This window comes from Anarrhichthys ocellatus, unplaced genomic scaffold (assembly GCF_004355925.1).
Source record: "Anarrhichthys ocellatus isolate YVR2014 unplaced genomic scaffold, GSC_Weel_1.0 scaffold5, whole genome shotgun sequence".
Taxonomy (NCBI): domain Eukaryota; kingdom Metazoa; phylum Chordata; class Actinopteri; order Perciformes; family Anarhichadidae; genus Anarrhichthys; species Anarrhichthys ocellatus.
In genome coordinates, this window is record NW_022280035.1 from 1,330,975 (window position 1) to 1,346,999 (window position 16,025).

The window sequence follows — 16,025 nt, forward strand, 5'->3', positions numbered from 1 at the left end:
CACACACACACACACACACACACACACACACACACACACACACACACCACTTTGCCGTGTGCTCCGTGTATTTCCATGCCCGGCGGCGCCCTCTACCGTCCACTCGACACACCGCTCCACCAATCACAGCACAGCACAAGGTAAGGAGGAAGAGTTAGCGCTGATAAAAGATTGTCTTTAATGTTTGGCATCGTTAATGAATTCCATACCACAGCAGTTATGGGAGTAGGAAAACCACTTTTACAACCAAACACTGTTTGATCATGCTAACACCATATGTACAGGAAAGCACATTGAAAAGTGTATAAAGTATTTATATGAGAAGACTCGAAGTCAAGAACGGTGGAGACAGCCACAGTCTAATGGATTTGTCCTTTTTCAAACACTGATTATAGATATTTATCAATTACACTGATCTCTGGAGTACACGTATATACACAACAAACGACGATAAACCTTTTTGGGGCGTCTGCAATAATTCTCAAAAATATTTCACAATACTGCTGTATGTACAATAACAGAATTTACATTGAAAAATTCTATTGTACCTATATTTTGAGTATCGCTCCAGTCACCAGTTATCCTCAGCGCCGCCCGGCTCACAAGAGATACTCACATATTGTAGGCGATATATATCTGACTTCAGGTTCACCTCCATACAAAGTACAACAGCTGATGCAGTACCCTCCTGCCTTCTGAAATATGTTCACACAACTGATGACCTCACATACAAAAATAGATGTTGTCTAGTCAGCTGACAACTCGATGTACAGTAACACAAAGCATCCACCTGCAAAAAAACCACAAAAAAACACAAAAAAACAACCAGGAAAACAAGTAATTGTTAAAATATTAGCTATATCCTTCCAACCCACTACAGCGCTGTTTCTTCTGCGCTGCAAAAACAAGTAAAACCTCTCTCTCTCTCTCTCTGTCCGGGCTTCAGAGCTCTTTGTGAAACACATCTTTAGTTTCCACTCGACAGAAGGTGATCGAGAGAAGAGCCGCGGGCAGAATAAGAAATATTAGCGCTATACGAACCAAACGACAACCTGAAACCAAAGCGGGACGAAACCATACAAAACATCACTAGGTAGATATCTTCTTCTTTTTTTTTTTTGTTTTTGTCCTTCGGGGGAGCGTTGAGCAAAGGAGGATGAAAAGGAGAACGGCTTCTCACAGTCCGGATGAGAGGTCAAACTGCATTTGAGTGCACTTAAGGCAGGTAGGCGATTCCAACGCTGTCTGAGTGTGGGCTCCTCCTCAGTGGGGTGGTGGGGGGTCTAAACAAACAGTGTCCACTGCAGCTGTCCAGGTTCAGCCCTCACTGCTTACTGACATCCTCACAGGGAAGGAAAAAAGATGGAGGGAGGGAGGGGGGGAGAGAGAGAGAGAGAGAGACAGACATAGAGAGAGAGAGAGAGGATGATGGTTGAGGTGTGGAGAGTTCCTGTTCCATCTTCCTCCACCGTGAACATGAAACATTGTCCATCGTCTCCTTCCACTCCAGATTTCTTTGTCACACGAAAAGAGACGAGATGGAGACTTTTTTCTTCTTCTCCCCGACACAGACTGAACTTAAAGCTCTTAAACAGAAAAACAACAACAAAATAACCGCGTTGCAGCTTGTGCAACTCAAATAGAACATCTCGTCTGAATACATTCACGAAGGTTTCTCCGTACGCAGCGGTGCGGATTGGGAAATCGTCAGTGACCGAAGTTCATGTCGGCAGCAGCACGTGTTGAGAGTGCGCCATCTGATATGATTCACTATTAAGGAGCACTTAACAGTGTTTTGAAAAACATAATGGACATAAGCCTTTAAAAACACTATAATGTATTTTGTATTATGTATTTATTTATCAAAATAAGGATTCATATATATATGAAGCATTTAAAAGCAGAGGAGTCACTGAGCTGTGAATAACCGGCGGCCATCGCCTCGCGTTGTGAAAATGCCGTGAAGAGCAGAAATGAAGGGAGTTCAGAGCGTAAGCTGCACCTGGCATCATGTCGGTTGTCATATTTCACAAAACTGTTGTCGTATTATTCTCAAATGAAAAAAGAAACAAACATGCTCACAGACGAGTTGTACAATTGTGTACAATCAACATCAATTTCTGCACAAAGTTAATCCGTCTCATTGTTCGACACGTTTCTTTTAGTAACATCTAGGAGGCCACGCGGAGCAGTGACGGCAGCTGTGCTGGAGATTCATCGAGGTTCCCTCTTCTCTTTCCTTCATGTGCACTGAGATTAAATCACGGGGGTGACTGAACACACTCTGCCTCGCGTGAGACTCCTTCCTGTTGCTGCTGCTTTATCTCAGTGCAAATGAAGGGAAGGAGACAAGGAGTAAAAAAAAAAGCTCTAACTGAGATATAGCTGGAGCCTCCTCATCACTGGGTCTCCTCGTGCTCCTCGCTGATGCACTGCTCCCAGGGGTGTTTCCCCTGGTCCTCCCGGTGGCCGTGGGGGGAGTGGAAGATCCTGCGGGGCAGCGGGATGGGCTGGGGCGGCAGGTCCTCCTCGGGGATGCAGCCCTCCCTCAGGTAGGGTTTGGGCGGCACGGCTGGAGGCTGAGGCCTGCGGTACGGGATGTGGTGGGGGCCGTGTATGGGGGGGTGGTGGTGGGGCGGCGGCCCGTGGGAGTGGCCGTCCAGCCCTGGGTGGGCGTGGGTGTGAGGGTGCGGGTGGTTGTGCGGGTGCGAGGCGGGGCTGCGGTAGTGGAAGGGGCGGACCGGGTCCACGGAGTCGATCTCCGGCCCACCGTAGTGGATGTGCAGGTAGGGGGAGGCGAGGTACTCGTCAGGCGGGGACCACAGGTGGCTGGGGAGGGGCTCCAGCGCGTCGTTCCTGATGGGGCCCGGGTCTGGATACTGGCCTCCGAAGTTGCTCTCGCTCAGGGAGGACACGCCGCTGCTGGCGCTGCCGGACAGAGTGGAGTTACTGCCACCCAACGCTGACTGGGGACTGGTGGGGGAGCCGGGGATCGGGTGGAGAGGAGACTGGCGAGAGAAAGAGTCAGAGAGTGAGTGGGTGTCATTGGTGTCATCTCTACTCGCCTTCACATGCTGTCAGAAATACTGGATTTACAAGTTGTGAGTAAAAGAACAACTACTTCATCATTCTGGTGTTGTCCGTATTTCAAACACTGAGGCACTTGAAGATGGCTTTGTAATTATAAGTCGACTACTGGAGTGAAACAAATGTGTGTCTGCGCTCCATCATCAGGCTTTGCTCTGGTGTGCGTTCAACAAATTGACTGTAAGTGAAGAAAACGTGTGGGAGTTGACAACTTGGGAAATGGAAGCTTCTGTGAAAACAGGGTTACCATGACAAAAGACTGAAGAGTATCATTTTGGAAATTGGAAATAGGTTTTCCAAAGCTAAGATCACAGTGTCATCATCATCTCTACATGAGAGATGCATGTAGATTGAGGAAGAAAAGCCAAATAATTTGGCAACAGAGCTGTTTGCGTCTGATATGTTATGACTACATGTATAATGCTTCTCTCATGGCGGTACCTTTCGAAGGGAGCGGACGGGCAGGGCGGGGGGAGGGTCGCTGTTCTGGTGGTGAAACGCATCACAGTGCATCAGGAAGTGTCCTGCAAAGGGAAATTCATATGGAGAGATAATTAATTCATACATTGCTTAAGCTCTTACGTAAAGGTCTCGAAAATCCAGCCAATGTCTCAAAAAGCTCTAAACCCCATAAAAAACGATGAGTGTGGAGTCAAAAGGATAAGGTACCTGGTGGGAAGGACCTGGGGGGGACAGGTGGCATGATTACACCTCCAGTAGAAGCTGGCATGTAGGACACCTGCTCTCTGTTCTCTCCATCCAGACTCCAGCTGCTGGGAGCGTTCGGAAACACTGGAGGGGGAAAACAAAAACATGTTAACACCAGGCGGCAACATCCGGGTCTGAAAAGTGAAGCAAAGTGTCTTAAAGCTGCATTCTCTCTAATGTCCACCAGGGGGCGACTCCTCTGGTTGTATAGAAGTCTATGAGAAAATGACTCTACTTCTCTCTTAATTTATTACCTCAGTAAACATTGTAAACATGAGGTTATGGTCTCAATCTCTAGTTTCACGTATTCTTCAATACAGCATGATGTTCATTTAGAAAATAAAAAAACCAGGTAACCATTAGCGTTCAGTTGTACTTAGCTCTGCAAAAATACAAGGCCAAAATGCCAAGATGGCGACAGTCGAAAACCAAGATGGCGGCGACCAATAAGCAAGATGACGACGGTTAAATATTCAAGATGGCTACGGCCATAAAGCCAAACTCGAGGCTTCAAAACTGTCGTCTACAAACCAGTGGCTGACATCACGGTGAACGTGTCCACTTCTTATTAACGGGCTACGGTCAACATACACTGTGATACGTCTCATGAATATAACACCGAACATGTCCACCTGTTTGCGTTTTCTTACCTTTATCTGGTAGATTCATGTGAGGGTCGGCACACGGCTTACAGGGGCTAATTTGCTGAAGTAAGGCACGCTGCATGTGGTTGTTCTGTAACACAGAAGTGTATCATTATAAGGTAGTACGTTTTTTATTTAATGTCGCGTTAAAACAAATGACAAAACCTCATATGAACATTTTAACACCCATTGATTTGAATGATTACCAACATATTTGTCATCTGGTGTGTTTAGAACACTGATCTGTCCCACCTGTCCGTTCTCCGCCATGTTGTAGTACAAGGAGTTGTTGACCCTCTCACGATGAGACGGCAACAGTATCATCACTTCTCGGTTGTGTTTGGCCTTATCGGGCAGAGACGGAGAGCCTGGACAGAAGAAGAGATGTGGAAATCTGAATATTTCTACCGGCAGGGTTTCTTCGACGTACTTTTTATGAGATACAGTATATCTATGAAAGATATTTCGAAATTCTCAAGAGCTTCTTACTTACCTCTGGCACTCGAGGGAGCAGAGTTAATAATCTGGGAAGAGTTGGAGCGGATCGAGCTCAGGCTGGAGGAGGAGGGGCTCGGCTGCAAAACCAAACATATCTTTAATGGAACAAAAAGTCTTTTTTTAATAAATAAAAGTCCCTGTTCTGTGAGAGAACACCTCTTTGCTATTTGGTGTATCTGCCTTTTATAATAAAGTTTATGTGCAGTTAAAGTTACAGTATCAATGTTGAAATTCACAAAAGGTAATGATCCGAGTAGTTTTATACGCTTTACATCCTGAAACAAGTTAAAGTTAAACTTACAAGTACAACACAGATTCATACCATTTCCACTAGAGCTCGACTAATTCATCAGTTTGGCAGATCGATTAACGGTTTTACAAACTATCGTTACCGGAGGAACTTTTGCTGAAAGATATCTGTGCACGTGGTTAACTCCTGATAATGATCTAAACATTTGTTAACAGGTAGAAAATGTGGACTAAACCTTATTTTTGCGGGAAGCAGTCAAGTGGTATTCATCTCATATCCAACACGTTTCCAGTTTATTTCTCATTCAGCTGTTACTTTAACTTACTCGCCAACATGCCATTCATCAAATGAATTTGCAGTTTATGATTCTCCTCACTCCAGGAGTATGCACCGACATTAGTGGTTTGTGAGAGTGGCGTGCAACGGGACGCACAACAGAAGCAATAGTCGACCTTTAAGAGTCCACCAATTGTTGACCTCTTGTTTCCACTACATTCATGCCGGTGTGTGTTTGTTGTTTTCCAGTGTTACCTGCATGTGTAACGCCTCCTCGGGGTGCTCCCCCATCAGGCCGTCGGTCATTATGACGAGGTTTCCCGCCTCACTCGACGTGTGGGAGGACAGGGAGGAGGACGAGTGACGGATCGAACCCTGGAGGTTCAGAGGGCTGCGGGACGGAGACGATGTTGGAGACTGTAAATCACTTATCTCCATGTGTTCGTGTGTGTGTGTGTGTGTGTGTCTGTAGCTAGATTTCATGAACCAGTTTTCAATCACTTCATCAATCATCCATCTATCAGTGCTTTATATCCTAATATATATTTATGTAATATCTAGGCTTTTTTTTGCCCAATAGAAATTCTAGGGCGAAGGTGTTTATTATTTGTATGTGTGCTGTGCTGCATTAGCGCGGCGACATCTCGGCCCAATGCATGCTGGTATATCCAGTTCAGGTGACCCTGAACTGGATGATCAGTTTAGAAAATGGATAATTGGATGTAAAATACTTACTTTTAATTTGAAAACTTGACCACATTTCTTCATGGTCAATTCTGGGTTGAGATTGGACATGCTAGTCTAGGTTTGTGGTTACAGGTGTGTGTGTGTGTGTGTGTGTGTGTGTGTGTGTGTGTGTCTGACCTGTGTCTGTGTATGAGGCGGATACTCTCGGGGCTCATGTGGCTGTGGGAGGAGAGGATGCCTCTGGGAGAGTTGACCCCTTGGCAGCCCGCGGGGCCGAATCGATCCACACCGGGCACGCACTGCAGGGACCCAACCATATACTGCTCTGAATATTCACACTGCTCTCACAGGCATCACAACAAGTTGCACTTTACATCCAAGTCTGTCTAAAATATCATACAATTAGCATATGAATTCTTGAGTTATGGTCAAAAATGTGTGAGGAAATTGGCTCAAGATCGCTTCTGAGACATCACGTTCGCCGTCTCAGAGGCGTAATTACAATTGATGGATCTGAGCCCCATGCTGAACTACTCACATGATGTAAACCTGTCCTCATCATGTGGAACTGGTCTACAAGCTTTTTGTGCAGGGGACGCATCTCCGGATGCACCAGCTTCTCGTGAACAGCCAGCCCCACTCCCAGAATGTGCACCTGTTGACGTGAAATCAGAGACAAGAAAAAACAAAAGGAGGAGGATGTTCACACGAATTATCACATGAACCGCATGCGATTCGATTCAAAAGTGAGTCGGACCTGTTCCTGCATCAGATCCTTCAGATGTGTGATCCTCTCCGTGTCTTCTGGGTGACTGCTGATGTAGTCCTTATCGAAGAAGGCCTGTTGGAGCAGAGGAGGAGCCGAGAGATGAGGATCTATCGCAACACCGTGAAACAAAGTCAACACGTCCACCCATTCAATTCTTAGTTCCAGTGTCACTACCTCCTGATATCTGGCGATGCCTCCGTTCACAGCAGCGTCAATGACCCCATTTAGGCACATGCTGAGCGGGTTGATGTTGCCATGATGCTGTCTGTGTTGGTACTGGCTGATCAGAGTCCGCAGCTCCTGGGTTTTATTCTCCACCACATAAATGGCGTTCTCCAGAGGGCTCACCTCCATCTGGAAACAAACACACGCATGATAGAAGGAAGCATGTGTGTGTGTGTGTGTATAACAATCTACGTGTGCCGTAAAAAAAGGTGACGTTTGAGCTCCTCACCACTTCTCTCCGTTCCACCTCGGCCCAGCGGGAGATCCCGGGGAGAGGACGGGAGAGGATCAGGGTTGTCCTCTCGATCCACAGGCTCTGTGAAAACATGCAGAGCAGAGAACAGAGGTTAACGCGGTCGGCTGTGAACCGCATCTGGCGACATCGCGCAGGTCTGCTGGAGAACTGACCGTGTGTGACAGATAAATAACAAGAATGGGAAAGACAGTGTTTTTAGTGTAGCGTGTACATGTAGGTCAGTTCAGTGAGGAGTACAAATCCTGGTGTGGTTTGATTCCAAATGTAGGTCACTGTGACAGTACAGTGTCATGTCTGGTCCAAGTCTCTGAAGCACTGTGAGCTGTGGACTTGGACTAGATACAAGAGAATGTAAACAAACAGACGTACAACACAATAACGGCTGAAACGTTTAATCCATTCTGACAAAAACGTTGTGATTATCTTTTAATCGTTCATCTCTGAAGGAAAAATGCAAAACATGAATCATTTCCTGCTCCTCAAGATGAAGATGTGTTCCTTATTAGGGCTCAACCTAACGATTATTCTATCAATAAATCTAAATATAATTGTTTTCGATTGGTCAATTAATCTAACAACTAATTTATTGCTGATTCAAAAGATTTTTTTTTTTTAATTCCTGATTAATATAACATTAATACATTGTGTAATTAATATTTCAATATTGTATTCAATCATCTTCTATTAAAAACAAACAAATGCAACAAGATAATATACAGCCTCTCCTCCAGTCTCTCCCTCTCCCTTATGTGCATGTTCTCCTCGTCTCTCTCTCTCTCTCTCCCTTATGTGCATGTTCTCCTCGTCTCTCTCTCTCTCTCTCCCTTATGTGCATGTTCTCCTCGTCTCTCCCTCTCCCTCTGTGTTTGTTTCTTTTCTTCTATCTGTGTGAGTTGTCTGAGTTGTAGCTCTCGTGTGTTTGTGTATTCTGTCCTCTTCCAGGTTTCCATGATGGATAGAAGGTGGTGTGGCTCAGGTCCGATCTGTTCGGTGGCACTTGGAAGTTGTTTTTATGTCCTCGAGGATCGATTCTTCATATTCGTTTGAAATCTATCTTGAATTTTGTCCTCCTGATTGTTGAGACTGTCATTATATTATGTTGGTCTATTCTGTACACATCCGTTTTGGAAGAGTTAAGTTTTTCTTATCTGGGTCTAAGGAAGTCTTAGACCCCACTAAACTGTGATGCAGAGATGGACTGGGAGGGGCTGCTGGCTCACCGTACCCTGAACTCGTTCTCGCGGTCCTTGGGCCCCTTGTGGAACGGCCTGTCATAGTGGAAGCGGCTGACGTTGTTGATGCGGTAGAAGCTCTTGATCCTCTCGGGCACACGCTCCAGCTGAGGCACATCGGTGATGTCTGACACTGGAGTCACGGCGTAGATCTGCAAGTCTGAGAGGGCCAAGTGTCAAGGAAGTGACAGACGGATTGGACACGCATACTCACAGAGGAGGAAGAGCGGGGGGGGGGGGGGGTGATATTCACAGGAAATGCTTACAGAGAGCGTTTTGCTCTCGCTGCCTGAATGGAAATCAACCTCGACGTTTCATACAGTGTTCCTCTTTTTTTAACACATATACAAGCAATACATGAAACACAAAAATGAACTTTTATCAGGCAATAATGCCAAATATTCAGTAATTTTACCTTCTCAAAATTGAGGATAAATAACCAAGTCTTAATAAAAATGAATAAATTACACATGACTTTCTAATGAAAATAATTGTTGCTTTTAGCCTTATTAAGCCGAGTCAGATACACTGAGCGTCACTCTGCAGGATGGTGTCGTCGGGTTGGTTGGGATGCTGCATGGCGATGGCTTGTGGAAATTCCCCCAGCATCCTTTGCTGGAAGTCCTCAAGTCGTTCGTAGTCGTAACCGCGACAGACAAACTCCTTGTTCTGCAAAAAAAAGGGATGAAGACAACAGCTGGATTTATTCAAGGCTGACAGTGACATGCTGATGAGGAACCGCTGCACATGACTCTGAGGCTACTTGGCTAGGTTTAGGAAACATACGCACTGCCTGCAGTAGGCTACATATACACATACAGTATCTAATGTGTGCCTCCGTCAGCAGTGTTGACATCTTGGTGTCTCTGCAATGTCACATGCATCCGGGTGTATTTCGCCAAGGTGCGAATAGTATTGCTGGCTACGTACTCCCTTGGTGCTAATAGCATCTACCACCATGAAATATATGAGGCCCAATCAATAAAGATATATAATATCAAGGTTTGTTATTTTTCGGAATTGGCTAATTAAGCCACTAACTGAAATGAGATATTTAGACGGTAGTGGACACATTTTCTTATATTTTATGATGATGCACCGTCATCAAAATTGGTAAATACTTATCTGGAGGTAGATGGATTTCAACGGTCAAACTTTACAGATAAAGTTCTGTTATAATATGATGACATTCATGACATCACCAGCTGAGATGGCTGGTAGAGCTCCTAATTCGACTGCCCATCCCTTCTTTCGCTCTCCAACGAGCTTCTGCAGCGGAGTAACTGCACGCATCGGCAGAATCACAACTGTGTCAGCGCAGAGGAAGATGAGACTGGATTTACCCTGAGGAAGAAAGGAAACTTCCTGCCGTAGAAGCCCATTCGGAAGAACTCCGGCTCGATCCTCTGCTGCTCGATGATGTTGTCGTAATACGCTGCCTCCATTTTCTATCACAGAATAATAAAACGTGCAAAAGAGTCATGATGAATAATGCTCTAATCACGCACATTACTGAAGCCTCTGCTTTCCTCCGATGAGTGTGGGTGTGCACAGCTGATCGGGACCTTTGTGTTTGACGCCATCGCACCACATACGAGGATGACGATGACAGAGGGAGCTGAAGATCTCACTTTCCAGCATCACAGAGGATTGCTTGTTTGATAATAACAGGAAGCAGGCAGGACTGTACTTACCCGTATCCAGCTGAGGCTCTGATAGTCGTATAAAGTCTCGTACTGGAACGCCAGCTCCCGGCAGAGAGAGATTCCATATTCCCAGCACTGCAGAGTCATAAATGAGATAAATGAAGCTTAAGTCAACCTGTACAATAAAGAGAATTAATCATTAAAATGACAAATGTCTCAGGAAGACTCATCATTTATGCAGCGTCACCCTAGACATTAGAAGAATTTAAATGAGCCCCATCATTGCAAAGTGAGGGGGGGGGGGGCCTCTTCTTCAGGGTCTATACGAGTCCTGTTTTCCTGCCGAACTGTATTTAATAAGAAGAAAAAGAATAATAAATATTAAAAGATAAGATATGAGTTAGAAATAATATATCGGTGATGTTAATCAGGGTGAAAAAAGAGAAAGAAAGAAATTCTTCAATAATATCTTTAAACTGTGGAAAGCTTTTCTTGTTTTTGTTATCATTTTGACTCATTTAGTTAAAAGATGAATCACGTTCAAAGGAGGAGAAACGAGGCTGCACATCACATTCACACTCATCTACTGTTTCAAGAATTTTCTAATAAGATAATGAAATTGACTTCATCTTCGAAAATCTTATCTGAGTTTTCAAAATAAGAAATAACATCTTGCAACTTAATGTTAGAATACTTCTTGCGTGTGCAGTTAAAAGGGAAGCAACACGCTGTGTACTACATACATAGTTATATTTTAAAGTCCAGCTTCTACATCATTTTGCCTCCATGAATTCCGCGAGGTCGTCAACCTGCACGTTGCTTTTCAGCACACATACAGATTTCTATTTGTCCTGGAAGAATCTTCACGTCGGTAACAGGAACAGGGGATTCCACCGGTGCAGACTACTTACAGAGCAGCCATAAAAACCAGAGATGACAAAGAGTTAATGACGGAGGCCACTTTTATTTCCTCCTCAGCTGCTCCCAGAGTCCAGAGGGCACGGTCCTCTCCGAAGCTCAGAGACCAGTCCGCTAATTTCATTTTGTTGAGGAAAACCAGCCAGGGAGGAACGATTCGGGGGAGCAAATCACATTTGAGCAGACATCTGAGTATTCGTGTGGGCAAAGGCTGCATGTTTGTATCTCTGGTATATGATATGCAGGGTTTGCTTTAGTGCAGAAAACTCTTTCCTGATACAAACCAGTATTGAACAGTGTGGAAAGGATGTTACTTTAGCTGTTAAACCTGTGGTGTTAGTACATTTACTCACGTTCTGCACTTTAGTTCAGTATTGAGGTACTTACTTGAGCATTTCCATTTTTAAGCTACTTTATACTCCTATTTCACAATATCTGTCCTGCTATAGTTATAGTTAAGATTTTACATATAATCAAATGTTGGGCTTGTAATAAATGATGCAGTGGTGTAGATGCTTTTACTTAAGTAACATTTAGAATGTAATACTTTTATACTGTAGTATTTTATACTGTGGTACTCATACTTATACTTAAGTAACCCTTTGAATTTAATACATTTATACTGTAGTATTACTTTTATACTGTGGTATTTTTAAGTAAATAAAAAAAGCACTTCTCTACCACGGTATAAATCTAGTTTATGTACAAATACTAATAAGTTTCAATGTAAAATATAATTAAAACTTTGAGAAAGGTTTTAAGAAACACTTGAGGATTCTCTCTCACTCTTAATGTTAATGAAGGATAAATGTAATAAGTGTAATTTAGTTTGGGAACAGCTGCAGACACGTGAACATGGTAGAAAAGAAATACAAAAATAAGAAAGCTATAAAACTTCATGTGAATTTTGTGCAGCACGCGCTGGCTTGAAGTCAGTCCACACAGGAAGTGAGAGACGAAGCCGTGAGGATCCACTTGCCTTGCCCTTGTTGAAGTAGTGGAGGATCTTACGACTCAGGTTCTCCTTTCGTTGCCACTCGCTCTGACAGGGGTAATGAAGGAAGTCCCTCAGGGGCCGGTCCTCCCACTGCAGCAGCTCCCAGTACAGCAGCAGGGTGAACGCTGCCTCTGTCGTCGGGAGGGGTACAGGTCAAATGTCATCAGTATAAAAGTGGATTATCTGCCGTCTAGTGAAGCTACAGATGCTGAACAGTTTGTACCGTCTGGCCACGGTGATGAATACATTTTTGGGTCCAGTTTTTGTGAAGCAGATGGCGAGTGACACAAAGCGCGGTCAGTTGCATGAAGCACAAGTTGCCCAGAGCATGCTGGGTATGTTTTGGTGTATCGGTGTCCAGAGGTGCAAAGTGCACCTGCACAGCTTAAATCACATCAGCTGCTCTCTCTCCTGTTTTCAGTTTTGCTCAGCTGGCCAGTGAACACAGTTTAATCTGCATTCAACAGTTTCTAATTTGTAGTTGTTTTGAGACATTTGTCTTCCCTTTATTTTATTTTTGCATTTTCTGTTTTACATTACGCTCACATATGGAGTACTTACTTTGAAAATGAAGTATCGCTGGACTGATTAATCGTTGCAGATATGATGTTTTACAAACTGTCCTTATCCGTGGAACTGGGCTCCGATAACGACCGACCAGTCACCGGTTTACGTGATGAGGTGCAATTCTGCTGAAAATATCTGTTTGCGGGATCAACTCACGATTAACTTTGAATTAAGTTTTTTTTAATACAGACTACATAAGAGACACTTTTACAGAAAGTAACACTCCACTTCAACACAATATTCTTTCTGACGACAGGATCAGAAATGTGAGCTAAACCTTTGTGGTGCAGGGGAACAGCTGATTAGGCTACAGACATTGTGATGTGCATGTTTCACTAATTTCTCACATTTTATAGATTAACCAAAAAGGTAATCAATAATGAACATAGTCATGAGTTGCGGCCTTAGAATAAACAAAAGATGCCTCTTTCTATGTTGAATTCACATCTTTGACGATGAGAAGAGGTGTTTTTTAGACAATGATTCACACAATAACCACATGTGCGATCACAGCCGACTCCGCAGAACAATGAAATGTGTTTTCAATTATCTCGCCTGTTTGTTTGTTTTACGTAACCGGTGAATAAGTTTGCATTTAATTACTCAGGTTTGGCCACATTTACATCAACACAATAAAGCCACCACTGCCAATAATGTGAGTGAAGCAAGAGCACTAAAGCCATTTACACGATTACATTAACTGACTGACTTCCTCTAATTTCCCGTTTACATGATTGAGTGTCACATTACCAGACCTGATTAAAATGTACCATAATCGCCCTCCGAATAACGTATTTTGCCCTTTTCTAATATAAAAATGGACCAATGTGATACAAGTCACCGGAAGCAACAGTGTAATGTCTTCATGTTAAACTACAAGCACACATGTATCTGCATCTCTACCTGACATGTGACTAGTTTGCTTGACGGTGCCGTCACTCCAAGTCTATTTTCATATCTATTATCGTCCTAATGTACGGCTGAACAGGGCATCCAGTCTGCTGCGGTGGAGTTTCACCAGTTGTAATAAGATGATGCCGCCGGACTCTCTCTTTTAATTTTTTGTACTTATTTTAAAAGAGAACAGTTTGCTAAAAACACTACATTCACCGCCTCGAAGTTGTGTTCCTCCGCCAACCAGTCGTGTTGCAGTTTACACCAACGTCTGGCCAAAGTGTCATCACTTGAACACCAAACTCATCGGCTACAGCTGTCGCCGGTGAAGAAAGCAGGAAAAGATATCCCAGCCTGAACCTTTGAAGCCCCCGCACACTCACACAGTTTCAGTTCTAATTAAAGGTGGGTGGAGGTATGCTGGGAAGTATGGGAGGTCATCGGGCTCCATGTGCTAATAAGAATAATAAAGATTAATGGTCGAGTTAGCATAGCTAGCACGCTAGAAACAGCAATCCACAAAGAATGAATTATACAGCTTCTCATAATTTATCTGTCGCTGTCCTTGCACCTACTACAGCCGAGCAGCGCCCCTCTTTCTCTGCTGGTTGTGTTGTTAATATTGTGTCGTGCATTTATAAAACCGAGGATGTTAACGATCGATGTTTTCCTGAATGAAAAGTAAATCCCAACCCCTCCCTCAAACTGGCCTTGTGATTTTCAATCAGACTCTGCACGAAGCAAAAGATGGTGTGAATAAGCTCCACCTCGTTCTTCTATAGAAATCAATGGGAAGTGAAACTCTGGTCTGACGGCACCTTGAGAACACGTCTAATCGGCTGAACAACAGCTGTGGGCCTGTGGACCTGTGTGGGCGGACCATGTGTGTGCGTGGCCTTTAACCAAAAGAAATACAGCCGCGGTGATGCTCCGGGTCTACATATCCTGTTCTTCCTGCCACCTTAAACCTTTCTCTCCCGCATCTATTCTACTGCAAAAAAAAAACAATGAAAGGAAGAGGTAAAAAATGCCACTTTAGGCAGAACAAAGCCAGAAATGCCCCCGAGTCTCTGTTACCTGTGAAGTCCTCTGCTTGGAGATGCAGGTCGCACAGCTTGTGGATGTAACGGATGTACATGTCCTCCTTGTTAACCTCAGATTTGTAGAAGTTCTGGGGTTGAATTAAAAAAATAGTGGTTAACATCTTATTTTATGTGTGGGATTGTTCATGAACGTGTTTCTGAAGTCTGAAAACACCGCCATCAATGTCTCACCATGAGATTGACGGAACCACCAATTTTCTTGTTCTCCATCTCGTCTCCTTTCATGCAGTCCCTAAAAATAAAAAAATTACATTTTTTTTTCTTGTTGCTCTTTCAACATAAAGTTCGCCTTGCATAATAGTCTAAATGAATAAATTCATTGCATGTGCTCATTTGTAAATGATAAAAACTCTTTTTCTCTTTGGAGGACTTCACTGCATTTTCCACATCACTGTCCCGCAAATATTTCAGAATAAAAGCCTTGTTATCAAATGAAGAGATTATGTCCACAGAAAGACGCCGGAGGGCTTTTATTTTGAAACAAAAAACAGGAACCTTTGAGTTAAAAATAAACATGAACCTTTTCTCACATCTGTGACATATTCTACAGACATCGAAACTCATTTTCACAGTCTGTTTTTGCTGTGAAGGGAAAAAATAGGCAAGACATCAAATCTCTACAAGAGATGCGGCCGACATGCAGCGGTGTGGTTAGTCTCACCTGTTAACATGGCCGCCAATAGTTAAAGCAAGAGGTTCCACAACCTACACACGCCGCTCAAGCAGGCTATGTGGCCCCGGGGCCGGTAAAAGTAAAAAAATGTGCAACTAAATGTCATCATACCTGTAATCCAGCAATCGCTCGACAAGTCTTGTGACCGACGTGACGAACGAGATCCCCGTCTCCCTCCAGGTCTCCTGCTCTATCTTCTCCAGCAGGCTGCACAGAGAAAACACAGTAGGATGTTCTTACTAAAGGTGACAAGCGCAGGAGGCAAGTAGATATGAATCGCACGTCTCTTCGCCTCAGCCGTAAGAGCGTTACACCTCACCTTGGATAAGGGCCAAAGAGCTGGGTCCTGCGGCGAGACAGCCAAACAACACAGAGAAGAACGTTAGAGGGAAACACGATGAGAGCAGCATCACTCTGCGTATCACTCTCCAGGCTCACTACACACAGGTTTGATGCTTACAAAAGGCTGAAGAGCTCTCTGTGATTATCATCGCCTTTCCCATCCGACACCATGCTGTCCAGCTTATCCATCAGCTCTGCTTCCACCTACACACACACACACACACACACACACACACACACACACACACACACA

At 44.1% G+C, this 16,025-nt stretch overlaps 1 protein-coding gene across 1 annotated transcript in view; it reads right to left on the reverse strand.

The window, feature by feature from the left end:
- Window positions 1-1,379: 1,379 nt before the first annotated feature.
- Window positions 1,380-16,025, reverse strand: part of dock3 (dedicator of cytokinesis 3) — a 55,785-nt gene continuing 41,139 nt past the window's right edge. Inside the window, exons 33-54 of the mRNA XM_031844623.1 lie at window positions 15,891-15,976; window positions 15,750-15,776; window positions 15,542-15,637; window positions 14,929-14,989; window positions 14,732-14,825; window positions 12,176-12,324; window positions 10,327-10,413; window positions 9,976-10,080; window positions 9,160-9,301; window positions 8,626-8,792; window positions 7,374-7,460; window positions 7,094-7,273; window positions 6,908-6,991; window positions 6,689-6,805; window positions 6,328-6,470; window positions 5,719-5,854; window positions 4,933-5,014; window positions 4,692-4,807; window positions 4,446-4,530; window positions 3,757-3,879; window positions 3,529-3,611; window positions 1,380-3,008 (exon numbers count right to left, since the gene is read on the reverse strand). Of these exons, the coding sequence (XP_031700483.1) occupies window positions 2,400-3,008; window positions 3,529-3,611; window positions 3,757-3,879; window positions 4,446-4,530; window positions 4,692-4,807; window positions 4,933-5,014; window positions 5,719-5,854; window positions 6,328-6,470; window positions 6,689-6,805; window positions 6,908-6,991; window positions 7,094-7,273; window positions 7,374-7,460; window positions 8,626-8,792; window positions 9,160-9,301; window positions 9,976-10,080; window positions 10,327-10,413; window positions 12,176-12,324; window positions 14,732-14,825; window positions 14,929-14,989; window positions 15,542-15,637; window positions 15,750-15,776; window positions 15,891-15,976 (2,859 nt within the window). The 3' untranslated portion in view covers window positions 1,380-2,399. The remainder of the gene's footprint in view (window positions 3,009-3,528; window positions 3,612-3,756; window positions 3,880-4,445; window positions 4,531-4,691; window positions 4,808-4,932; window positions 5,015-5,718; window positions 5,855-6,327; window positions 6,471-6,688; window positions 6,806-6,907; window positions 6,992-7,093; window positions 7,274-7,373; window positions 7,461-8,625; window positions 8,793-9,159; window positions 9,302-9,975; window positions 10,081-10,326; window positions 10,414-12,175; window positions 12,325-14,731; window positions 14,826-14,928; window positions 14,990-15,541; window positions 15,638-15,749; window positions 15,777-15,890; window positions 15,977-16,025) is intronic.